Below are 26693 nucleotides of genomic sequence, written 5' to 3' on the forward strand. Positions count from 1 at the left end.
CCGAGTCATTGTTTTATTTTCAATTTAAAGTGACAGACATTTATTTTTTTCTCCCTTTAAATGAATTTAAGGGCGTAATTGGATGTTAAAGCAGCGCATCCTTCAAAGACAAAACATTTGCTCCATAATTTATCTACAGGCAGATAATTATGTGGCAGAATCACTAATTTCATGACAGCAGAGTTTTTATCCCACACTTCAGTGTTTATGTTTGCAGATGAACAACTGAGAACCATCAATAAATAGAAAAAGAAAAAAGAAACCCAGCAGCTGAAAACTTCTCGACAAAGAGTCCAATTCATGATGGATTACACAGAAATAATAATAATAAAAAACCCAATAATGTTAAAAACAGGAGTGTTAAAAACAATTGTGTGCAAAATTTAAAGCGAAGGTGTGAGTGTCACTAATATTTTAAACTTCAGTTTGACTTTTTCTGTTGTTGGGATTTGTGGTGCTCTTCGGGCTCTGCGTGACACTTGAGGAAGGTATCAGACATTAATGAGTTCATCTCAACACTTCACTCCTGTCCCGGGTGTGTGATCCTTTGAGCTAATCTGCTGCTTTCAGATTCGTCTGACTTGAAATGTCTGTTGACACTACAGGGAGGCTCTGCGCTCTCTGAGCCTCGGGGTCAGGGAATCCCCCTCCTGACTGTCAGGATGTCCTGTGTGCGCCCGGGGCCCTGGCGGTAAATCAGTGTGACGACACTTACTGCTCAGTAACAGCCTTGGCACGATATGGATGTTGGCTGAGTTTAGCTTTAGTGGTGGCTCCAGATTGAGCAGCCTCAGGCCTGCAGGTTTTTAAGTGATCACAGAGTCCATCGAGGTCAAATATCTCTGCACTCATGACAGGACAAAAAAATGTATTACTGAAAGTGACACAATGATTATTGCTGTTACAGCATCATACAACAAGTGACCAAAGACCTGCTTTTCTTAATCAGGCACTAATTTGGCAGATCTACAACAAGGTATCTGTGCAACTTTAAAATGTTGCATTTGTGTTTGTACCCTGTGTATTAACTGAATGTTGTTTTAAAATGACCAAAGTACAAAAAAAACAACAACCACCAGATGTCATTTGACTGGACGGGTTTATAGTTAGTATGCATTCTTAAATCTGCGCAAGCTTTCTTGTTTTGGATTTCAGAAACAATACAGAGCTGCTCAATTTGGGGCCCGCGGGCCAAGCTTGACCCTCGCGTTCTTTGTTTTGGCCCACCGAAAACAATCATATGGATGCTTTATGTTTTTCACACAAATTTCTGCAAAGTACGAAAATTACTATTAGGAGGATTAGAGATTAGTGTTAAAATGATCTGAAATTTTATTTTAGATTTATATATAGAACGTGAATTCTCTAAAATATATTACATTTGAATGGAATTTTAAATACATGTTAATAAAATAAATGTTTATTTCACATAACCATTTATTTTTGGCCCTCTGCTTTCCATGAAGATGAATTTTTGGCCCTTCATAGGAAAGTACAAGGGCATCTCTGCTCTAATGTCACTGACAACAAGCTCAATCAGTAAACAATGCCAACGGCCAGGAGGACTGTCATCTGCAGTGATGCTCTGCAGCCGATCTACACACCTCAAGACAGGAGTGGAGGACAAACACTTGTGCTGCCGAGTGTCGTCCAAAAAATGTAAACGCGGCCAAATGAAGACAATCAGCGCCGAGAGTCGGGACTGCAATGATCAAATATTCAGAATCTCCCTGAGATAATTAAAACCCTCCAACCAGCTCCAACAGGCTGAACAGCAGCACAGCGACAAACAAGGCACAGCAGTTTTGTTGAGGTTTATCTGCTGCCTCCTACACTTATCTGCTTGCGTATCTCACCAGCAGGGAGATATGCAAACTATGACAAGAAAAAGACTGTTGCTCTGAGCTCGTTGTGTGTAGCTGCCGGACCAGAGACGTTGGCAGGCTGCCAGCTGGGATTTCAGCCGATGAGAGTGGAGTCGGGTTGGAGAATGAATAAGCCGGCGCTTTCTCTCTCTGAGGTGCCCTCGAGCGAGACGTTGTACCACGGAGACGGGACGTACAGCGAGGCAGGGAAGCTTTTTCTGGTGCGACAAACAGACTGTACCGGTCCACAACAACTCAGTGTGTATTGCTTTAATTTATTGCTTGAATAGAGTTATTTTTTCCTCTCTCTAATATAAATTAATGCAACATTATCTACAGTACTCCAAAATAGGAATTATGTACAAAGATTAACAATCCACTTCTTACTGTACAGCCATCAGGGTTTCACTGAGGTCTTAAAAACAACGTAAAATGCAGCAAATGTGAATTCACACTTTACAAATCCAACAATGGTTCAAAAACCAAATGAAATGCAAATATGAACTGACATGTGATTGTGTTTGCTCCAGGAGAGCACATATAAACCTCTTCCTCGATCACACCTTTGGTCTGATCTCACGTCTCTCCACAGAAGGCTCCAGGCCCCCGCAGAGGGAGGAAGATGTCTTGACTGTCTCGGCTGTGAGCTGTGTGTCTGTGTGTGTGTGTGTGTGTACGTGTGTGTGTGCTTTTGAGATCGAGGACTGCTTCCCACTCCCACAGAGGGCCGCAGCTGTGTGAGCAGTGGTTGCGACCAGCTCAGGTGTACTCACACAGGTGGCCGCAGCCGGCGGGGCAGTGAGCGCTGCTCTTGAGCCAGTTCATCATGTGCTCCAGATGTCCACCGTGGCTGCAGCCCTGACACCACACAAACAGTCCCTTCACCACGTGGTGACACACGGCGCACACACTGGCACACTGGTGGCACCTAAAGGAGGGAACACGTGTCAGAGTTCACTTCATGTCAGAATGAAAGGTGTGTCGTCGTTTCTACACTTTGTTTTTGCACTGGAAAAAAAACTAAGACGACGTAATGATTTAATTATTAGAATTATTAGTTAACAGTGTTTCCTACTGGTTGATTTACCAGGTTATTTTCTGTAGCTACAATTTACACATGTCCCTGAAACGCCACACATGCGGAAAAGCTTCTAGTCCCCAACTCGGGTACTGCAGTGCAACTCAAGACAGGTATGCGACTGAAAAATGTGTTTGATTGAAAAGAGTGAAATAAGGTGTTCTAATGTGAGATTAATGCTGAAACCGAGGGATTTTATCTATTCAGGGGGGGACAGATAGAGCCTACGTACGGGAAACCTTAAGAGAGCCAGGAAATCTATTTACCCCATGTTATAGAACAATATATATAGTATACAATTAGAAATTACTTTATTAAGTAACAAGGTTTATATTAAATGTTACGAAAGAACACCTTGTGAGAATTATTACCGTCAATCTGACATGAACATTGCTCTCTAAAACTAAATGTAGTGTTCAAACCTGTCACAAATCCAGCCCTTGTTGCTCATTGGTCGCTTGCAGTTGCTGCAGTTGATGTGCAGCGTTGTAGACGTCTGGTTCAGGCAGGTGATGGCGCTGCACGTACTCAGCTTGATGACCTCATTGGATACGTTCCACAGCTCGAAGCGCTGCAGCAGGTCTATGTAGGACATGTACCAGTGCTCCTGAAAGGGAAAACACAAACTGTTCAGGGTTTCTTATCGTGTCTGCTTCGATGTTCTAGACTACAATGCTGTAACTGGATCATTACTAATTAAAACTTGCAGTCATAAACGAGGCCTGAAGGATGCCTAAACCGTGCTGAATTGTTTAAACCACATGAATCCAATCCAGTGAGTTTGTCTCATATACAGCTGTGCAAATACATGAACCCAAAATGTTCGGGAAACAATCTTAACTACTTTAAACTTCTATTTAAAAGCTCTCTGAAGCTTCCGTAGAGCTCATTATGAGCCTCTCTCTACCTAAAGAAGCCAAACTTTCTGAACAATGCCTCTGCCAATAAAAAAACCTCGAAGTTGCATCAAACCAAAACGCTGCGACATTTAACAGCCATTTTCACAACATTAAACAAGACACCAGTGTTTCCAACCTGGGTGAGGTCATCGATCTCTTTACGGATCCGGTCCCCCAACACAATAAGCACGGACACGGCCATCTGCACGTCGCCCTGCTCGGCGTAGTAGCTCAGCATCTGCCGCACAATGGGGCAGAAGAAGCTGGAGGGCAGGTGAGGGCTGAACAGCGGCTGGGAGATGGAGATGAGGGAGAAAGACTCGATCGGTGTCAGACAGGTGACCTCAGCCTCGTTGCCGCTGACGTGCGGGGAGTCGGCCTTGTCCTGCTGCAGGTGCTCCGGAGCAGACGGGTTGTCCATGATCTCGTGGCGCAGCTGGAAGGCCTCTTGGGGCAGTGTGTACTCCTGCTCCTCTGTTAAAAGAAGCAGAGATAATATTAGACAAAATAAGACTGAGCTTGGAGGCAGTTATAAATAGCAGGTACTGACGTCAGCAACTCTTGAGTTTCGTCAGTGATGAGACCGAGACTGACCTGTTTGGTTGTCATGCTCCATAGAATAGAGGTCGTCGTCATCCAACTCGGCATCGCCGAACATATACTCCGCCTGGCCCTCGCTGCCCTCCGTCTCCTCGTTTTCTGAAGGGAAATCGAATAAATGACAGTTTCAGAAGCAAGATAAGGACATGTAGCTGCTCTGCCCGGTCTCGAAGAGTTTCTCTCACCTTCGTTATTGTTGCTGATGTGCGAGTTTCCGGGCTCCAGGTGGATGTTGTCCTGCCTGCTCTCACCTTTGCTGCGCTCCAGTCGGATCTCCGTTCCCATCCCCGACCCCATTTCCTTCATACTGAAACTGAGAGCAACAGACACACAAACATTTCACTTGTAGCCTGTAAATGTCTGCAATAATTGTTTTGTAATGTGACGTGAAAAAGCTTGTTTACCTGTTCATTAAAGGCAAAGTGCCGAGTTTACTGAGGTTGTGGTTGGGACCAGGTGTCGTGAGGTTTGCGGGGTCGGAGAACATAATTCTCAGCATGGTCCATGTCGTGGAAACCTTTCAATTAAATGGTAAATTCAGATTATTCACAGCTCATCGTGTGTTGTTTACAGGCTGCTGATGTGTGTTTACTGTAAATCATGCGGGGAGTATCACTGATAACAGAAGAAATGTTGAGCGTTTGCATTTGTCATTACTTATATAGTAGTTCAGCTGATAAGGCGGGCTGAAGTCTGCAGTATTTATTGATTCAGTGAATGACAGTAAACACTGCAGTCATTGTGACATTTAAAGCAAATGTAACGAGCCGTTTGTTCTGAGCACAAAGGATTAAACTGCAAAAACACATTTCATTGACGGTTGATGATTTCCATTTACGATGAGAAAATCAAAACCTAGCTTGATTCTCTCTCTTTGTTTTATCTTGCTGTCTGACCTGAGGCCTTTTGAGCTCCCGGGCCACCTTGGCATTGTGATCACACAGCTCGGCGAACGGCTTCCCGCTGAGGAGGTAGAGTTGTGCCGTCTTGACAAACCAGTCCATGCGGTTACTGTCCAAGTCCGTCTCGAAGACGCTGAGAGCACTGGACACATGGGCAAACTGCTCTGTCGGGTCGGGCTTCTTAAAGAAAAAGATGGGGTAGCGGCGGTCGCCACCAGGGTAAGGCTTCCTGTTGGCGTCGCTGCTGATCAGACTCTCCTTGGCTGCAAATGCCAAGTCACCCAGCAGTCCAAAGCACAGACCCTCGGGGTTGGCTTTGTCCACGGGACGAGTGGCGTCCTTGAACATATGCTGGTAGAGCGTACTGTCTTTAGAGCCAGATAGCAGAAAATGAGGGTCGTGCTGGTGGCGCCACACGATACCAGTGGTCACGTCTTTGTGTTCCTCAAACGTGGCAAAGGGAATGAAAGGTCTGCGGATGTCCCACACGTAGATGTTGTGGTCCACCATCATGGAGCAGGTCGCCAAATGAAACTTTCTCTCAGGCCGCCATTTGACTCTCGCCACCGACGCAATCGTCTGGACGCAGTAGATCTCTTTGGCCCGGTTGGTGGTCATGTCCCAAACCTTTACCATCTTGTCTCTGCCTCCTGTGGCCAGCCAACCCCTGAAACAGTGACAAGGGGGAGACTGACCACCAGAATAAACCAGAAATCGACAAAAGCATGCTCGGTGTCCCTAAAATATACAAAACATATTTCTAAATGTATAGTGTGATAGTTGTTTGTGTTATAAAGGTTTTTTTTTTTTTTTTTTACCTGTCATCAGGATGCCAGTCGCAGCAGAACACAGGACCTGTATGGGCGGTGAACATCCTCTCATAGCGGTCCGGTCGTCTGATGTCCCACAGCTGGACATTACCATTTTCAAAGGAGGCAGCGAATGTAAAATAATCCTTCATACTGAACTGGACGTCTCTTACGCTCTCTGACTGACCTGGAAAAAAGGAAGCATCAAGGGAGGACAATGTTTTATTACTGACTTTATTATTAGTTTATTCACTGCTAAATGCAGGAATATTTGTTTGCCCCCAGTTCAACCATTTAACCATTGTTGAAGTTTAAACCATTTTCATATAATCCCCCTGACATCACAAGGTACATTCAACATGAGTGAATTATTCCAATCCCCATCACCTTTCCATTGACACATCACATTACCTGAAAAAGTGCTGACAGACTCCTTCTTGCGCAGGTCGAAGCACTTCATGAAGCCGTCCTGCGAGCCACTTAGCAGCATGTAAACCTCTGTGGGGTGGAAGCACACCTTGTTGACGGTGCGTTTGTGCTCAGTAAACAGCTGATCCTGCTTGTTGCGAGAGGGTTTCCCCAGATTCCAAGTGACCACCGCCCCATTGGTGGCGGCGGTGGCCAGCAGGTTCTCCTCCATCTGGTGCCACATTACATCGGCGCAGCTAAAGTTCAGGGACGGTTTGCGGCCGACGCGAAGATTCAGCTTCTCCACAAACTGCTCCTCCTCCAGTCCGTAGATCTTGAAGATGTTGCGTCCGGCGACGACCACCTGCGTGGCGTCGCGGCACACGCTGATGGCGTTTGCAGGCGCGTCCAAGTGGCAGAACATAGTTCGGCCACTGATGGTGTTGCTGCTGAGGGCTGTGGTGACCCGAGACATTTTCTCCATGTTCCTAGGGCAGGTAAAAGTGTTTTTCTTTAGATCTAAATCAATAAAATTGACAAGACGCATTCGGCAAACTGCCACTTGATTCTGCTATCTTGGCTTTTGCAGCCGCAGAAAGTAAACTTATTCTAAGGACGGTTTCCAGTCTGGAAAAGGTGGTGGAGAGGAGGACGCTGACCAAACTCTTATCCATATTGGATAGCCTGGACCACCCTCTCCGCCACCTGCTGCAGGGACAGCGGAGCACTTTCTCCAACAGACTCACCCAGCTCCGCTGTCACAAGGACAGATACAGCAGATCATTCCTGCCCGCTGCAATAAGACTGTACAATAAATCACCTCTCGCCAAATCAATCTCTAAACAACTATACACCGTTACACAGTTGTTTGTTTGTTTTGTTAAATCTTTGCACTATTGTTTAGGTAGGTAGGTATTTACTTTATTAATCCCCAAGGGGAATTTTTTTTCGCTACAGCAGCATACAGTTTAGTTAGTTAATTTAATATTATTCTATTTTATTGTATATATATTGTGCATTTTTATATTTAATATTTTTTACTGTCTGTCTGTCTATCTATCTATCGATCTAATAATCCACCAGCAGGTGGCACTCAAGCTCAATAAAATGTTGTACTTTTACTATACTTGGTGGAAGGGGGGGCTGGAGAGGAGGCAGTGTGTGTATATACTGTATATTTTCACATTTCAGCCAAAGAAAGCGCTGCAATACTTACTTGGTGAAGAACTGAAGGCCTCGTTAGTGTCTGCAGCTGGACAGAGTCCTTTTCATGAGCTCCCATCAGAGCCTACCTGCCAGTGGCAGATCGTCATGTCAGCAACACACAGCATGGCCCTTTCTGTGTTTATGGTTGGAACAAATTAATCTAAAACAACAACAACAACAAAAGTTGTTATGTACACTTTCATCACAAAAACATTGCGATCAAACACTGTTTTATGCTAATGCTGCACAGAAGCATACAAAACAATTACTTTGAATTTTTCATATTTTTAAGCTAAGTTAGTTTTTTTTAAAACCCTCTAGGACCAGCTCGAAACAAAAATTTTAATTTTTTCTTTAAGATGGTCGATTTGCGTGGTTCCTGCCAGAAATGGGCATTTCAAGCAAAAAAAAAATAAAAATATTATATTCGATAATTGCTTGAAACTAATCGACTATTTCCGAACAGAAACATTACAAACGTGCTGATCTTACAGAATATGACGCATTACTGTATATTAAAGTAACAAACATTACGAAGTAGTTACAAAAATAAGCACCTTCAATAAACTACAGCAGTAAAACGCAACATTAATTAAAATTAAGCAGTAATATGAATCCCAAATCATTACAATCGTGGTAAAACACTGACAGCGTGTACTTTTACTTCTGATACTTTAGGTACATTTTGCCAATAATACTCAAGACTTTAAGGTTTTGAATGAGGGACTTTTTACGTCCAGTGTGGTTGTAAATACTTTTTTTTTTTTTTTTTTACTAAAGTAGAGGACCTGAATACTTCTTCCACCACAGGCAGCAGGTTTAAAATACTCCCAGGCGTCGGGCCATGCTGCGGGTTTGTTTGTTTAAGTCAGCCTCGGATATATTTACAGCTGTTTGGTGTCCACGTGAAGAACAAACAAGTCAGGTGGACGTTTCAAATACTTCCGTTTCTTAATGAGACACTTCATCTCGCGCTTTGCTTGTCGGTTCGTTTTTTTGTGTGTTTTTTTTACTCCTAAATCGTGTGCGTGTGTAACAGTCGGGTCCTTCTCGGTGCTCACTCGTCCGCTGGTGAGTTGAACTGAACACGTTGTGCTCGCACCGTAAACACGACTGGAAGGTGGCGCTAATGCTAGCTGGCTAACCCAGCTACCGCGAGCCGTTTTGCAAAAAAAAAAAAAAATACTCGACACAAGCTTATTTTCTTTTTAACAAGTACGTCAAACAATTGCAGAGATATTCAAACTATATCTCGCCAAGTAAACGTGTGTACGCGGAGTAAGAAAAACAAGGTATTTCAAGCGACAAACCTCCTGCTCTGAAGCGGTTGCTAACTGCTTGCGGTACCGGAAGTAGTTTTTTTTTTTTTTTTGGTGCTACGATCTCGCGGGAGTTCCGCATCTACGAACGGAAGTGCCACAACACTGATTCACTGGCAATTTGGATGTTTTGTTTTTGTTTTCGGTTTTATTCAGAGGGAATGTAAACAGGTTATTTGCCGAATCAAAGCCAGGAAGTTAAAGGTGAAAGTTGGACATATTTAATGCCACAGTCTTGTAGTACGTCGCTGTAAAAAAAATAAAATAATGTTTGTGTCTGCAGGTGATGCTGTGAACTCTCTGCTTGCCATGAGTGCCCTGTTTGCCTGCGACGAGCCGGCCACGTGGAAGAGTGTGTATGAGAAATACTGGCGTGTTGTGGAGGCCAAAGCAAAGAAATCTGGGAAGCTGCTGCACCTTGACAAGTGGTAGTCCTTTAATTTACACCTCAACAGACACAAAACCACACTCAGTGGAGGACACATTTCACTCTCGGGTCATTTTAAATGGCTTTTTCTGGAGCTTTCCACTGTCACACTGGCATTATCAATACAGGTTTCCAGAGTTGTCATGGAGATGGTTATTTGATTTCATCAGCAGGGCTTTGTGTACTTTTCCTCCCAAGTTGGCTGAAGTTATTGCCATGACAACAGAGAGTGAATCAGTTTAAAGCTCTGGAAAAAGCTAGTAATTGGACCTTGAGTTTAGATTGGACCGCTGAACCTCTTGACCTGGTTTTACAATATGGTTTCTTTTAATGAATGCAGATATTAAAAGTAAATCTGTGCTTTTCTCTGCAAATGAAACGTGTGTATTTAAACTGATCCTGATCAGGTACCAAGAGGAGCTGCCTACTCTGATTTCAGCTCGACTTGACAAACATGTCACTCTGTCAGAGCTGGTGAAACTGATGGAGTGGAAGCTCACTGTAAGTTACGTCTAGTCATGAAATGATAAAAGAAAATTAGAATTGTCATCAGTATCTTCCTGTTTTACTGCCTGCTTTTCAATTGTATCTCACTCACAAGCTTATGTTACACTGCTTACAGTAAATACTCCTTCTGACATATAGCGTAGCTGTCAAGTGGCACGAACAATCTTACAGTACTCGGTGCATCAGCCGTGTCCTTGAGTGGCCCCTTTGGCTTTTTTTTTTCTGCAGCGGGGGAAGTTCAGGCCGAGGTTGCAGCAACTGGTGGCGTCCAACAGTGAGGACACAGTGGAGGAATGTTCCAGGAAGGCCTTCAACCTCCTGCCAGACGTGCAGGCAGCCATCGCAATGCTCAGCTCTCTGAGAGGGGTCGGCCCTGCTACTGCTTCAGGTGGGCATGAACACAACCGTATCAAACCTGTGTTCACCAAACAAATGAAAGCTCGATAATTCACACTGATAATATGTCTCTGTGATCCTCGTAAAGGACCGAGTGATTGATTCTCAATAAGTTCACAGTAGAGCGCTCGCACTGATGGACTGAGCTGCTGCGACTCTGTTTGAATAGTTTGTGTACACTTCACGGCTACATTCAGCTTGACTTGTGGGCTGTTTTGTTCCAGCCGTGTTAGCGGCAGGAGCTCCAGAGCAGACTGCGTTCATGTCTGATGAAGCCATGGAGAGTGTGCCAGGACTGAAACCCATCCAGTACACAGCCAAGCACTACGGTTTGTACCTCGACAGGATGACTGAGCGGACCGAACAACTCAACAAAGGTGAGACAACAGCACGGGGTGGTCACAGTTTCATCTGCATATTTTCTCTTTGTATTTTGTGGCATTGCAGTGGTGTAGTACTGGTATTTTCTACATCATCAGTGTAATACAAAAAACACTGATACTCCGAATCAGAAAACTTCTATTTAAGATTAAAAAAAAAAAGTTTGATCTCTTGCTGAGATTCATACCTCTCACATCATCTGGGACAGGTTTCATTACTTTCCCCAGAATCAGAACAAAACAAGGATGTTAAAGGCTGTTTCGAACCACATATCTAAAACAAACTCCCAAAAAATGTCTTCTGAATCAGTGATTAAAACTTTTCTGTTTGCCTTTAAATTAATCTAGTTTGGAGCTATTCGTTCTCATCTTGCACTGCAATTAAATTTTTTATTCTTTTGTTTTATCTGTTGTATTGCATTTTAACTTATTTTTTATCTAATTACATTTTACTTAGTGCTTTGGGGATTGTTATGCATTAAAAAAAAAAAAAACATTTTCCTTTCTACAGTGCAAATAAACAAAGGAAAGTTGGACATTTCATTGTTTCACAACATTGGCAGCTTTTTTTTGACAGAAAAAAAAATCACTGACATCGAGGGGTCTTTTTTCCATTGATCTGAAAAATATATATTGCCTGGTGTTCCTCTAATATGCTTTTTTTATGCCTCATGTAAAATATGTGAGTTGCCAAGAGGGCTGAAGGTGCTGTTACAAAATAAACTGCGACTGTGTTGCCTCTCGTCCTCAGTGGACCTGCAGCGGGACTGGACGCCCCACAGGCTGGAGCTTTGTTTGTGGGCGATAACGACGGCCACACAGCAGCAGCTCCAGCTTCTACAGGATGTCAATGTGAAGGGCAGCGGTGAGCGGGCAAAGAAGTTCTCAGACACAGACACCGACCAGAGACCATCAAAGAAGCTCAAAACTGTAAAATGAAAGTTTCTTTAATGTTTGTGGTTGTTATTGCAGGTTTTTTTTTTTTAATGTTTTTCAAAAAGAATAAAGCCTTTATATGAAAGAGAATCAGTTACGGATCATATTTTCAGTTTTCAAGTCGTGCAGTCACTGCTGTAAAACTAAACGTTCGTTGTTGTTATTTTTTCACCTGTAGTCCAAATGTAGATTTGATGATGATGAAGACCAGAGCAGGGATTATTATCAAAAGACTAGAAGACACATAAAAACATTCACATTTGAGAAACTGAAACCAGTGAAGTCTTTTTACATTTTTTTTTTTAATATTATCAAAGGTGTTGCAGATTCATTTTTCCATTATTTATTTAGGCTCTAATGACCAAGACGTTGTGCTTAAGGATACTAAAAAAGCAGTATGATGTTGCCACAGTATTGTTCTTTATTTATATTGTTTCTAAATTAAAGCAAAGTACAATGAACAGTACAAAATAAAACAAAATATATTCATATATATACAATATAAAATGGTTCCGTTTAGAACATTTAAAAAGTACAATAGATTGTGAAATAATTAATGAGGACTTTGATATAAATTATCCATATGTAAATTTAGTTTTCCTTTAGTTTCCTCTTGACCGAGAGAAAAATAGCTTCTTCTGCTTTTTCTTTTTGTAAACGCTGAGTCGGTCCAACCTCTTGCAGAGATTGAACCTCGTAAGCTTGGCACCATTTTATCAATACAAGTAAGCAGCTCATGAAAAAAAACTACCACAGCAGCACATATATGACATTTGTTCTTCGAAACTGGCGGAGGGAAAGGACTTCTCATCTTTTAAGAAAGCACCCGGGATGTTTGCACGATCTCGAGTGCTTCAGCACTCGTGATCAGAAACTGTAACAAAGCTACAAACTGGGAAACCAAACAAGAAAATGTTTCCTCATGTCCAAATAAAACAAAAAAAGGGTTTCTTTCTTTGAAATCTGATTTGAAATAGAGACGGACAAACTGCAATTGTTGTGTTTATTTTTGCCAATTTAATTTAATCTTTAGAGCCCGATCGAGTTATCGGTATTAGTATCGGTATGTAGGGTGTTCAATATGAAAACTTTTTTTTTTGTTACAACACGCTAAAATAATTATTGGGGTAATTTATGAATATGTGTCTGTGTTTTTTGTTGTCAATAGTAATTTAAAGTTATTATATTTCCACTGAAATTCTTCCACTGAAGTTTACTGATGTGACTATAGACAATCAAGTTTACTGTTAACTTGTAAAATATCCTGCCTCTATTAATTAACTTTTTCACAAGTGTTTGATAATCACAATTCAGTCCAGATATTGATTTCAGAATTTCTTTTACTTTCTAATATTGCCATCAACATTATCCCTAGAGATCCAATACCAGTCGGGCTCATTTAAATAATACCAGCTAACATAAGCCAAACACAAATTTAAAATCAGACCCTGTCTTACACACTTTGACGGATGAATCCCAGAAATATTTTGGGAACTGTACTTCTGGGTACCCTGGTGTCAAAGTTTGAGAAAATCCTTTCTAAGAGTGTAAATGGTTTTACTGGTGAGCATCCAATGACCTGCTTGTAGATCCTTTTCCACTGAAGGAGCTGAAGCGGCCTGCTTTACCTTAACAGTCCTGCAGCGAGAGTTACCCAAATCCAAGTAGAGTTTAACCCTAAGAAAAGGCAACCTGGCCGACTTGTTGGCACAGCAGTTCAGAGCAGCTACTGGATGCACAGATGTTTGCACAGCGGCTTCTGTCTCGTATGGACTGGTGTGCGTAATGGTGGAGAATACAGCAAACAGCGAAGCAGCCTTTCTGCCCGGTACTATAGTCTTGGGCTTATATGTAACAAGGCATTGGGAATAACAGCACAATGGATTCGCATAGGGAGGTTAAAAAAAAAAAAAAAAAAAAAAAAGCATCATGGCAGAATATGGCACACAACAACAACATGTCAGTTAACTACATCATAAGAAGTGCAAAAAAGCCCACACATGACAAAGTAGAGAAAAATGAAATCAGAAATAGCTGTCAGAGAAATGTCAAGTAATAAAGTTTTGCTGCATTTTGCATGAGATGATGTTGGTACAGTCACACTTACAAGGGTTCAAAGACAGAAATAAGAGCTCAGGCTCTGCTCAGAGTTGGCACTAATCTTTTAAACACGGTCTCGTACCAATCAAGAGGAGGATGTGGATGATCTGAAGTGATGGATCACACATTACTGATAGGCTGCTCCTATTCAGTTCAAGCCATCTCTAACCAAGTCTTCCTTCTACTGATCAAAACAAATATGTCACTTAACAACAGCAATTAAATTAACATCATGCCGCCTGTAAGATCCACTTATTAAAGGAAAATATACTGTTTATGGTCTAGTTTTAGGCTCCTCGCAACAGCAATGCATCATCCTGACATTGGGGAGGCATGATGTGAGCGCAACAGGACGTGTGAGAGCACGTATGTGCTTCGTTAAGGTTTCACGAAGAGTTCTGGCACTGTTGTTTCGGCTGTCTCTCAAACCAAAAAATCTGCAGCATGCTGTCAGGATTAGAGTCAGGGCCTCTGCCGCTCTTCTCCTTTAGGATGAACTAGAAGATGTGAAGGCGAGGCTTCTTAACCAGAGAGAGGATGACTGTTGGTGCTGCGGTTGGCTCAGGCTCAGGGCCAGGAGATTTGGCTTTACAGAAAAGTAGCAAACTACTCTTAAAAACTCAACAATGGACATTTACATTGTGAGGACAGGAGAAGTTTTGGGGCAACAAGTATTCACAATCCTTCGATTTTAGTCCTGCATGTACTGTACCTGTCATGTTCACAGTTAGTGTGTTCTACAAAAACATAGCCATTTACTAGCCCTTTTTACAACCCGTCTGGGTTCCTGTGAATCTTAAGTCAAAGAGGCACATTAACCTCCTCTCAGGCATCCTCTTTATCTTCATTATAGGCTAACAGGGTGTGTATGCATTATTCATCACCACATCTTTGCTATCCCAAGCAATAATATTTCCTCGTATACACAAGAGTTTCCATCAGCAATACATCACTATCACATACTGGCTGATCTTTTCTTCTTTAAATGTGTCTGGAAAAGGCTTTTTATGGCTATTTCATACTCAGTCCCTCATTTAACGTGGAGTCTTCTGTCACGACTGACAGCTTCTTGTGGAAGCAAATGCTGAGGACTGCCAACTGCTAAGACTGGCAAATGTAAGAATTATTTTCCCCAGGCAGCCAGTGGACATTCAAATGAATTATTGATTGAAAGACTGAAAAAGGAAAAAAAAAATATATGGAACATAGCATTAGGTAAATGTAATTGCTATCCTCGCCTCAGCTTTTGAAAAAAAAAAAAAAAAGATCGAATCACTGGGGATAGTACATGACAGAGGCCCCGTCCATAATGTGTTATTTGCGGAGGAGGAAGTACAGCGTGCGGACGCCTCGCTGTAGGGGAGAGTTTGGAGATGTGGGCAATTGCAAAATTAAGCTGCGTCGACTACAAACGAGTTGCAAAAATGAGTCTAGCTACATGAAAACATCTCAAACAGTCCAGGGTTTCACAGGCAGGTACTGTACTCGTCTTCTTTTCACTTCACCTGCTGAATATTCACAAAGAGGAAATCATTTCTGATCACACACAAAAAAAGTTTGAACTGAAGCTACCAGTCAGCGGGTTTCAAACCAATAATATCTTTTTCCTCTGCGTTTGCCATCTCCGATTAGTTCTTTCTATGGCTTATTTTGTAAAGCACTGAAGATTTTTAAAGTAGAGCGAGCTGGTAGCATAGACTGTATAGTAGTTGCCTAACAAACAAGGGGATTTTGCCTCACTAGTCTTCAGAGGATCAAATCGTACAGGAGTTATCAGAAGGACAACAATCATAGCATTAATGTTGCACCATTTGAAACTTGTTTTTTTTTTCATTTCCCCTTCAAAGAGGAAAAAAAAAATACAAATAAATATACTCTTGGTTATGAACATACAATATACACATCCACTATCAAATGAAACGGGGACAATTTAATAACACTCTTGTTTTTTCATTATAGGTACATTCCTTTACAAATGTGTACAGTCCCTAAGAATGAGAAACTGAGGTATCGACTGAGTCTGACGTACAGACCCCAATGCCCTCTGGGACACGAAGGTCAGAGGTCACGTGATGACACATCCGCGAATTCCCCAGTTCAGTCTGTCAGAGCGAGAACAGGCAGAGGCCAGTGTGTGTGTGTGTGTGTGTGTGTGTGTGTGTGTGTGTGTGTGTGTGTGTGTGTGTGTGTGTGTCCACGTTGACCTACAGAATCAGGCAGTGGCTACTCTCAAAGACATAGAGGAGGAGAAGTGTGTGTGTGTGTGTGTCCTTGTCTCGCTGAGAGCCACAGAGCATGACATGGCATATTTTACATGGTGCGCCGAGCAGGTTATGTCTTATGGTTGATGTCTGACGTGGCAACAGGAGTTCACAATCAGGAATCGTCATTTTCTCATGATCTTCTTTTTCTTTTCTCCCGTCACACGCGGTCACTTTAATTTCCCATCTTCATGTGTAGTTTTTGTCGTGTGAACTTTGTTTCTGGATCCACAGTGTAGGTATAATATCAATAAAATAATGCAGGCATATTAATGTCCTCTTGTTTTAAAGGACTCCATGAGGTAAAAATGAAAGTGATGCTAAAAGGTATTCGCAGTGAAATCGTGAATTAAAAACTTGTTCCTTTGTTCTTTCTGTAACTGCTCTGGAGAGGAATTTCTTTTATGAATTTGGATTAGCGGCACCACATTGTGACTGGCGTCTTTTCATCTTGCTGGAGATCCTAAACAGCAGCTCGGTTTGAGGGAAAAGTTCTGCTAGTTGTTTGTTTGCGATTTTGCTAAAAGCCACAGTGACCCCTGTGAGTTACAGCAGGGATGTGAAACTAAAAGAAATCATCAACAATTAAATTTCATTGGTGCTTTTGTGTTGTTTTTTTGTATTGCTGCCTTCAAAATAAAAACATGCTCTTCCTGAAATTCTTCTTTAAATCTTCTCTGATTTGTGGCACAGACGTCAGGCGTCTTTAAGTGCTTTAAAGCAAAAACACTGACACCTTATTAGTTAAAGGAGCTTTGCCACAGCTGATCTCACACCTTTCATCCCTTTAATTCATTTTCCATTTCACCAGAGGCACATGTCATGAACTCAGATTCTTCCAATTTGAGCTCTTTACATGAATGAAAGATGCACTCAAAGAAACGACTGATGAAACCGCTTTTCCCCTAAAAAAAGCCTCAGAATAAAAAGAGCAAGACGGCTAAATGCTTACTGAAAGGTGGATGAGATTCAACGTATATAAAAAGATATAATGCTCCTCCAAGTGGATCTGAGGAACTGTCACCTGTACTTGTTGCTACTGTAATGTAATCCCTCTTTAATAAAAGAGACATATTTCTTTGATTTGCAAAGTATCTGTAAAAAAGGATTTTTAGTTTGAATGATTTCGTATCCTTTCATTTGGGTCTAACTTGAGAGGAAATGGAAAGTTAACTATGGTCAAAGGGGAACCTTTGTTTGGAGCAGGGCTGGAGTCAGTGTGTACATGAAGGAGCCTGAGGAGGAGGGGGGTCCGTCATCAGGGGGGAGGTGGTATCTGTACCCCGAGGAGCTCGTACGCAAAGATGTTCCAAAAGATGGCGAAGAGGAGGAAGGTGATGAAGGAGAAGACAATGACCCACCAGGAACACTGTTTCTGCAGACTCTCCTCGTAGCTGCGCAGGATCAGCAGCCCCATGCTGATGCCGACCACGGCCCCCGACAGGTGTGCCATAAAGCTGGGCTGAGGCCCCGAGGAGGGCAACGGCGGGGAGAAGCGGAGCCAGACTGCACGACCCACCTCTGAACTCACTGCGGAGGATCGAGGAGAGAATCATATCATCACTGAAGCTGTGAGACTCAGGTCCCGTTGATCAGACATGGTTTAAAGTAATAGATTAACATTTCGGGAAATATACTTATTTGATTTCGAGAGAGAGAGTTATTGGGAGAAGATTGATTCCACTGTCTAATGTTAGCTTATTGAAAAGACTGCAAACATGATGGGAGACAGCTGGCTTGGCCCTTTTCAAAGGAAAAAAAAAAAATCCATCAACTAACCATACTGTTAAAACTCTAACTGGATGTAACAACAATAATTGGATGTTAAACAGCGGTTATACGGTTCATACATTTCTTTTGTGGAGTCAATAACTTTCTAGAGCCAAGAAATGATCCAGCACATAACCTTTGAGTTGTCTCTCATACACTTACTGTAAGTTTTTGTAAGGAACACAAACAAGTTTTAGTAATGTTATAGGTGGAATATATTGCCTTCAGTCTACATTTTGTAAAAATACAGAAATGTACAGACAAAAGTGTGACCATTATTGTGTTTTAAATTTACCAGAATACAGTTAAATAAGAGTATATAACTGTAATAATACAGTACTTAACATGCAAATAAGTCACTTGCATGACTCCTGCATAAAGAACAAGTCCTTGGACTGAGCTGACTTGGTGTCATTGACCAAAGATGATCTGTATAATGTAGTCAAGTGTTTTATCGAAGATGGCTTCTGCAGGTGAACGAAGGTCACAGGAGGATTGAAATGGATCTTTAAGCTAAAATGTTTTATTTGCTGTTGTTTTCTGTTGCTCTTCCAAAGTCCTTTTAACGGAATAAAAACTCTGATAGCATAAACGCAGTGTGTGATAATTTGCTTTCCACTGTGGCACACGCAAATGATGCGTCACTTTATATTTTGAAATATCTGTCCCCCTGTTGGTAAAACATTGAGGAGGAATACAACGTTCCAGCAGAGACTCGCTGCTCTCTCAGTTCGGGGGCGGCAGGCTTGGGACAGATGGAGGGAACATATTGCTCACTAATGAAAGTCACAGTGTATCGGCCCTCGTGTGGAGAAAAAGGACAACTCATATGACTCAAATGCTTTGAAAACAAAGCAACATGTCCAATCTGGGAGCCTTCCACTTGGAGCAATTAACAATAATAGCTTAAGTAGCAGCTTTAAGAGGTTTTTAAACCCCACTCAGATGATAAATGCTGTGTTATTACGCTGAACTGTGAGTGAGTGTGTGGACATTAAAAAATGCTGAAAAAGATAAGTGACACACACACTATCTATTAAATGACTGAATTATGAATTCAACAGAAATAACAGCAGCCGCAGATAAGAACAGAAGCACAGGGAGAGTACATGTAGAGAACTTACTACAAACTAGCGCCAGGATCATGCGGAGCAGCTTGTACGGACAGCGCATCCCGGCCCAGTTCTGCAACACACAGCAAGAGTGTCAGGTCAGCACAAACAAGCACGACCCGTTACATATATGACAATAAACAACAGCCTGACAAAAAAACACCTCAGTTTCACCCGTTTCTATCCGCAGGACATATTTAGACCGCAGAAAACACAATCCATATCTATATGACAGAGGCGGCAGCACTTACACGAGACAGAGATGCGATTATACACCTGGCTGCTCTCCACTTACTTGTTCCAACCCAGTGGCACTCTATTAATTAGGGCTAAGATAATTTAAGGGAATCGGAGAATGAATAGTCCCTGTGATTCTCTGAGGAAAAAAGAACAATGGCATCCTGACTTAGAATAACACATTTACTCCCCAGAATGAATAATTGCACCAATCCCACCATTCATTAGGTCTCTGGGCTGTGAGACTATGACCCAGCGCCACAGTCTCCCTTTATCTCTCACAGCAGAAAAAGAAATGTCATGTAAAATTCAAGAGAGATGCATAAATGAAACCTGCTGTGACCATATGTTTAAAACAAGCGAGGGGAGGCAGTGCAGGTAATGTCACAATATTTTCTACAAATAAATGATTATTATCACGGAGGGGAGAGGTCAGAGCAGGAGAGGAGGTCTGGGACGATGCTGCTTTCTGATGGGAGGCAATTTTCTCCACTCTGCCAGGAGGACAAGGAGCACGGACGATCTGGTTATTTTGTTACAGAGCTTGTTATTGACACTCAGGACATTTAAATGGAGCTGAAGGAATGTGACGTGTGTGTGTGTGTGTGTGTGTGTGTGTGTGTGTGTGTGTGTGTGTGTGTGTGTGTGTGTGTGTGTGTGTGTGAGGTGCAGCAGATCATTCAGAGAGCTTGCTGTTCAGAAGACACAAATCTTAAAACGTAAAGGCTAAACATCTCTAACCATAAAAAAAAGAGAGGATTTAAGTATGATGTTCAAGCTGAATTTGTGCGCTCTGTGGTTTGAGGATGTATCTCGGCAGCAGCTGTGGGATTTCTAGGGAATCAGGTACACAGCAGAGCTTGAACCTGCACTGAACCTGAAAATGTCTTTTGAGTGAACCAGATGATGACGCCTGATGGCAGATGGCTTGGAGCTTTCTGGGTCGAAGATGTTTCAAGATTTCCTTAAAAAAAAAAAAAAATGACACCAATATTCATCAGAGCAGAACTAAGAGATGCATTGAAGGATTTCCCGAACAACAAAGAGGCATTGAGTGTAACAGACCACATTAAACTGTTAGCTGCTGCACAGTTACAGTTGCAGAGTCTTTGCTTTTGGGCCTGTCAGTTACATTTTGATGTCCATTCCTGCTGGCGTCTCCACTGCCCACAGTGAGCGGCGACGTTAGTTCAAGTTATTCGTCAGATGTAACACTGTCTTGAGAGTTGAGGAGAATGTGCAAGGCGTTGTCACAGAGCCCTTGTGACAGAAACACATACAATTAAATTCTGGGAAAAAAAACACTCTCAAGCAGCATCAAGGGAGTTCACTTCCTGTTTCTACAGTGGACACAAATAAACTACAGTCTGAATAATTAATATGAATCTTCATTTTGCTGAGGACAAGAGGTCACAGGGTCTCTTGAATATACTGTGGCGCTTCTCCAAAAACAACGCTGGGCAACAATAGGTATTTATCGCATCCATGTGATCTTACTGTGGCAGAAAAACCTCCAACTAACACCTGCTGGAAATAAAATCTAAATCAAAAGAAAACGGACCTCAGTGAGGCCCAGGATGCTGGTTGAGCGCTGACATTTCATCTCTATTGAAAAGTGTTTTTAGACATAACAATGGAGGTGCTGATGATGATGGCAGTTACCATGACGACATTGGCCAGATGTGCCGAACACAGAGCGTAGACCCCCCCGGACCCACCCACCACTGGAGCACGCATGTCGGTGATGGACACTGTCAGCGAGCCTGCAGAGACAGAAACAGAGAGAGAGAGACATATTAGAAGTGTAGATGTAATGCAGGCAGAGTGTGTGTTTTGAATGTGTGTGTGTGTGTGTGTGTGTGTGTGTGTGTGTGTGTGTGTGTGTGTGTGTGTGTGTGTGTGTGTGTGTGTGTGTGTGTGTGTGTGTGTGTGTGTGTTAGGAATAGAGAGAGCGTTAGCATTTTAGAGCAGAGGGGTAAAACAAAGGAAGAGTCAGATTACTCATCACGCAGCAGCACAAGTCACCTTCCTCGCAGCATTTTTCTAAAAATCACCCTGTGTTCACAGGCGCTGTGCTCCATCAGCTGACCTTCACATGCCCTTTTATATCATATCCACAATACACACACACGCATTTAAATACACACATACACTCAGTATTGTGCACACAGTACAGGCTTATCCCCTACAAGCATTCTGCTAAAACTGCAGCTGACTAATTATATTAAAATAGTAAAAATAAATATTTCCTAATAAGATATTCCTTCTGGATGCTGAAATTAAAAAAAGCGAGCCTTAAATGATCTCTGATAAAAGTAAGTCCAGGAGAATACAGCTGAACCTCGCTGAAGAGGATAATTTCCAATTCATGAGCTGCGTCTAATCTGGGGTATGTGGATATGGAAAGAAGCCAAATGTGCTTAAAACTACACTTGTAATATCAAAAAGTACAGTGATGGCCAAAAACTGATGAGTAGTATGATCCCATACTGTAGTCTGTGGAGGCGACTGCACACTTATATTACAGCTACATACATTACTGCACTCTGTCTTTTACACAGACAACCTTTTGACATGACACAGCAGTAAAAGTGCCGGTGTAAATAATCAAATTAATGATGATTCCTCCTTCCAAATGATGGCCCACTGTCCCATGGCTTAGTGGGCCTCTCGTACAATGCCGAACCATCATGAATGTAATTAGTAACACCTGTAGCTCCCCACTATGACAAGTCTGTCTGCTGTAAAGAGGCTCATTTGCCAACAAGCTGGTCAAACCAGCAGTTGTTTGGCACCTTGTAATGTACTCGTATGATGTGAGTAGTTAAAGACACACGGGTGTTTTCAATCACTGGCTGATTAGACCTCTGATCAGGTTGAAGTTTGGTAGAGCTACGTTTAAAGATATGTGATGTCACCAAACCCTGCCACACCCAGGTGCTGTTTTTGATCAAGTGACAAAACCCAGAATATTTACTCATAAAGGTTAGCGCTTCCCCTGCCCCGTGTGTGTCAGGCTATTCGGAGCACACTCTGAACTTTTTGATTGCCCTTTGTATTAGCAGCAAAAAGTATCAAATTGCAGGGTTTGGTAATTTGATCATTTAAACTACTTTATATCCAGTAGTTTAATTTACAGGGACATCAGATAAATCTTTTTCTCTAATCTTTGACTCCGGCTGAGATATTGAATCATTTGAACTTTATTAAAATGGGAAGTTTAGAGGGACACATCAGTATTTGGTGGAGCTCTTAACAATTCATAGACATCTGAAATGTGACTCTGACTACGTGTGTTGTCTTCTAAAAGCCTGTTATACTATCTATTGTGTCAAATCTTAATGTTAAAAGTAACCAGATTAATATAGTTAAGTGGAGAGTACAATATTTCCCTCTGAAATGTGGAAGTATATTGTAGCATAAAATGGGTATACTCAAGTAGAGTACAAATACCTCAAGGTTGCACCCAAGTACAACACTTAAGAGTAAATGTAGTTAATTACTTTTCAGCACTTGACATGAATTTGGCAATAAAATGTTTTGCCATCAGACTCAATTGCTAAGGCACTGAGAATAACAGATCAGTGGGATGTTTGTCCAATTATTCAGAAGAATAATAAAGATGCAGAAAAGAAATGAATTTTACATAGATGAAGTCTGTTTTGTGTTACAGTTGTAACCTTGACTGCAGTTGTGTACACCTATTATTGAGGGGTTGCTGTGACACTATGAAGTAGGACAAAACTCCACGCTGGAGAAATCACTTTGGCAGTTGCTTGCGAGGACTGCGTCAGCCTCTGGTAATTATGCAAATGAGCTGATAAGGGAAGCGGAGAGGGCTGATAAAACAAAACAGCCTCTTTTTAATCACAGTTGGGGTTTGCTGGAGTTGTGATCTCAGATCTATAATGCATGTTGTAACATTCATATTCTGAATGTGTGTGTGCGCGGGCTCTCTGGGCCCGCACAGAGTAAACATCATCTTAAAGAACGCCTTGTCAGCCCGTGGTGCTGGTGATGATCATGAAAAGACAGATGGTAATCAGAGCGTGTTCCTGAGTCTTTCGTCTCCCCTCGCTCTGACACCTATGGGCTATTTTATGTGAATTTATTGGGCAGATGAAGGTTGGCGCTTCAGAAAAAGATTTTGAGGAGATTCACAGTGTCCCATTTTCATAGTTCCACCACAGTTGCACAGTGTAGCATACAGTATGTTGTCTCTGATCTCTTCAAAGTAAAGGATAAATTGAATTGGAGCAACTTCAGTAGCATCAACATCTCAGTTTCTCTTTTTGGCTTTTCCAGGACTTTATAACTTTTTTGCAGTTAATTTATGACTTCCATACACTAGAGTTGGGTGTTATAATGTTCTGAGTGAGATCATCTAAGGTTTTAGTTACACTAATAATGAGATTTTGGTTAAATGCAGTTTTTGACTGGTCTTAAAGATTCAGAACAGCTAAGTGATGCAATTTAAAGAATGTATTTTTGACTGTAGTAGCAGAGGGACGTGAATGTTTTTCTGTAATTTGAATTAAACTAGTAGTTTCAGATTTTTACATTTTAAAGTGGTGTGCCTTCAAGAAATAAGAAATAAAAATAAATACTGACATCTTGTCATCTTACAAAGTCTATGTGGCAAACAGGCTGGCAAACACTTTTACCCATCTAGCAGACATTGATTTGATCATGTTTCTGGCCACCTGACAAATGTAAAGTATGATATTCACTCTCTCTTAGCAGCTTTTCTCTCTACAAACTCCTGAGGAGATTTACTGACTCTTTTGCTGCTTAGTGCTCCACTAAGTTGACCAGCTCTTCACTTACTTTAGCTGAATGTGTTTGGCTGCTGTCTGGTGTGAGGCAGGTAGCATAGTGACTTTTCAGAGTTTTAACGCTGCAGCCAAAAGCGACGCTACAGGAGGGTGAATAAAAAAAAGTACAGTTTCAAACTGTAAAACCAAAAACAAGAAGTTAAAAGTAATGTTACATTTTTTATTATAGTTGAGGGGACTGCAGAGACGATATCCTCGGTTCATTCATGACTACCAGAGACCCCTTTCTTATACATGAAGTCAAATATATCCAAAAATATCGACCTGAAGAGCTTTCAGAGGAGTGAATTTTGCTTTTTAGGTACTAACAGGCAACACCAGTCCAGATCGTCTCTTCGTACGAGACAATTGTTAGGGATGTGACACCACCATCTGTAGGCGAGGAAGAGGAGACAGCATGAGACTTCGGGCTCAGAGGAATAGATGAGATCCACAGGGAGGATACGAACTGCTCTCTCCTCCTGCTCACTCTGCTTTAGTGAGAGGCTCCCAAATACAGTATGAATACTAAACAGGCTTGTCATGTGGGTTCTCCTGCTCGGGGGGGATTTAAGATTTAGGATTCTTGCACTCAGCAGGAGCTGAGACATGAGGTGTACGATTATTTCAGTGGTGAGCTGACACATTCCATCTCATGCACATAATATTTAGTGCCGCCATCCTGAAGTCATCATCAACATCCTCAAATCTTTTTGTGAGCTTGCAAAATCCACAAGTGCACTGCAGTGCTGACAGTAAAAATAAAGCACTTTGTACGGAGTATAGGTCAACTACACACTTGGGGCTATACCATATCTACCGGAGTGTGGCCCCCAAAGCAGCTCAGGCAACAGAGCCTCTCTGTCAAACCACTGGAGTAACAGTAACACCAATACTGTTACTCCAGGCTGCCCTTAAGCTATGGGTCAACTTTGTATATACTGTCTCTCCGGGACAAGGTGCAGACAAGGGATGGTAAGCTGATCCGAGGCCAGACTTTGACAGTGCCCGAGGCTGCGCTGCTCTGTAGCCACTCCAGTTGAGGCAGCGCCTGAGCACAGTAAATGCTCTAATCCTCGAAAAATACGGCGAATTCTGCCACGAGGCTTTTCAGAGTCTGCTTCCTAGAATTTGTATATGTGGGGAGTTGTCGACTGTGATTACTGCAACTACTTATCTTTTAGTTTAGGTCTTAATCAGCAAATTTTGTTGAACGGCCATGTTAATGGTTATAGGTATAAAATAAGGATAGACAGTGTTCAAGAGTGAATTTAGTTTATGCTTTCTGGAAAACATCTACTTGATTTCTAAATTATTTTTGATCAAATGGACTGTATTGGACTGTCTGACCAATATATCAGCTGATTGATGTTATCAGTCGATATTGGCCTATCTCAGATTTCTTGGTATCGGTGTATATGTTGGCCAATATGAAAACTTTTTAACATAACATAATGCATATAAAGATGCCTGGGGTATATTAGAAAATGTTTCCTTTAAAAAACAAATATCTAGTCATAATTGTTAAACTCCCAGTGAAGTTTACTGTTTCAGTGCACTGATATGTGTGGAAAATAAACTGTAAAATATCCTGCCTCCATTACATGTGTCTGTCACACGAGACAAAAGAGTTTGATAATCACATTTAACGGATCTTTACAAAAAAATGTGTTTAGATAGACTGTATTTAAAGTATACATAATTTCTTGATATTGGATTTTTGTTTTACTCCCAAATATCGGTATCATCATCATCTCCAAAAATCCAGCATCAGTCAAACTCTTGTGTATTTAGTACTTAGTTAAAAAGTGATTTATATAGAGTGAAACTACAAAGGATTTGAAGGTTAAACCCACAATAAATGATTTTTTTGGCCACTTTGTCAATGGAACAAGCTGGCTGACAAATACTACTTGCTCATGAGGCTGCTATTGCAAACAATTTAGAAGTTAACCCATTTATCTAACACACACAGACAAACACTAGACGTAATTGTCACTCTTCAAGCAACCCAATGAATGTAAGTCCAATATTCAGTCTCCTTATAACTCTGTTTGGTTTCAACTCTTAAGGGAAATATCTGGCTTTGCAGCTGCTGCATGCCTCAATAGGTTTACCAGCAAATCAGTTTGCTTGCAGTCTGTGCTGCTGGTCAGGTAACGTACACAAAAATAGTCGCCTATTGTGTCTGTAAACAATATTGATGAAAATGAACCAGAATAGTGAAGACTGCAGGCCATCAAACCAAAACAGTGAGCTGAAAGACACAAACGCATACTAGAGCTCAGGCGAAGGGCAGAGTTGAGTGATAATTATCTATGGTGTGCATCACCATTGCTAATACAAAATATTGATTTCTTTGGCTTAAAAAAACAACAACAGAGGCCCCATTGAAAACATGTCCAGCTCTCAGAGGCTTTTTAGTCAAGAGTTAGAGAGCACTAACTCTTAATTTGCTAAGATGTCTTTTAGTGTTTTCTGTGAATGTAAATGATGGCTGAGGACATTAATATGCAGTGAGTTGCATTTCTTGGTTGGTCGGCCAATAAATTACTCTGGAGAGGACAATTAAAGGGCAATGAGTGTTTATTTATTCAGGTGATTTAGTCTGTACTGGGTGCAAAGAAATCTGTCTCTCAGGTTTTATTCTTTGAATCAGTCTGCTGC

General features: G+C 41.7%; 3 protein-coding genes across 11 annotated transcripts in view; 1 reads left to right on the top strand and 2 right to left on the bottom strand.

Moving 5' to 3' along the window:
• Nucleotides 1-9121, bottom strand: wdr24 (WD repeat domain 24). 2 transcript variants are annotated; one of them, XM_069691480.1, is made up of 11 exons: nt 9078-9121; nt 7778-7927; nt 6565-7049; nt 6163-6340; nt 5339-6011; nt 4847-4959; nt 4628-4755; nt 4437-4541; nt 3979-4316; nt 3366-3550; nt 1-2793 (listed from the first exon to the last, which is right to left on the bottom strand). In XM_069691480.1, exons 3-11 carry the CDS (start codon nt 7043-7045, stop codon nt 2625-2627), a joined length of 2370 nt encoding a protein of 789 aa, XP_069547581.1. In that variant the 5' UTR covers nt 7046-7049; nt 7778-7927; nt 9078-9121; the 3' UTR covers nt 1-2624. The 2 variants fall into 2 exon arrangements, with proteins under 2 accessions (XP_069547581.1, XP_069547582.1); XM_069691481.1 differs by lacking the exon at nt 9078-9121 and adding an exon at nt 8556-9062.
• On the top strand, nt 8644-11858 carry LOC138616901 (uncharacterized). Of its 4 annotated transcripts, none has more exons than XM_069691491.1 (6): nt 8644-8692; nt 9370-9514; nt 9921-10014; nt 10249-10408; nt 10641-10793; nt 11548-11856. In XM_069691491.1, the coding sequence occupies exons 2-6, from the start codon at nt 9396-9398 to the stop codon at nt 11733-11735; spliced, it is 714 nt and encodes a 237-aa protein (XP_069547592.1). In that variant the 5' UTR covers nt 8644-8692; nt 9370-9395; the 3' UTR covers nt 11736-11856. The 4 variants fall into 4 exon arrangements, with proteins under 4 accessions (XP_069547592.1, XP_069547593.1, XP_069547594.1 ...); XM_069691492.1 differs by lacking the exon at nt 8644-8692 and adding an exon at nt 8738-8838; XM_069691493.1 differs by lacking the exon at nt 8644-8692 and adding an exon at nt 9180-9290 and having other exon boundaries at nt 10650-10793; nt 11548-11858.
• A 272-nt stretch (nt 11859-12130) lies between these two features.
• rhbdl1 (rhomboid, veinlet-like 1 (Drosophila)) overlaps nt 12131-26693 on the bottom strand; it is a 48128-nt gene continuing 33565 nt past the window's right edge. For all 5 annotated transcript variants that reach the window (XM_069691488.1, XM_069691485.1, XM_069691484.1 and 2 more), the window contains exons 6-8: nt 20875-20975; nt 18988-19048; nt 12131-17623 (exon numbers count right to left, since the gene is read on the bottom strand). In XM_069691488.1, coding sequence (XP_069547589.1) covers nt 17352-17623; nt 18988-19048; nt 20875-20975 — 434 coding nt within the window. In that variant the 3' untranslated portion in view covers nt 12131-17351. The remainder of the gene's footprint in view (nt 17624-18987; nt 19049-20874; nt 20976-26693) is intronic.

This window comes from Brachyistius frenatus, unplaced genomic scaffold (genome assembly GCF_029030835.1).
Source record: "Brachyistius frenatus isolate BFR_SWC_R1_liver_20210118 unplaced genomic scaffold, ASM2903083v1 Contig_11, whole genome shotgun sequence".
Taxonomy (NCBI): domain Eukaryota; kingdom Metazoa; phylum Chordata; class Actinopteri; family Embiotocidae; genus Brachyistius; species Brachyistius frenatus.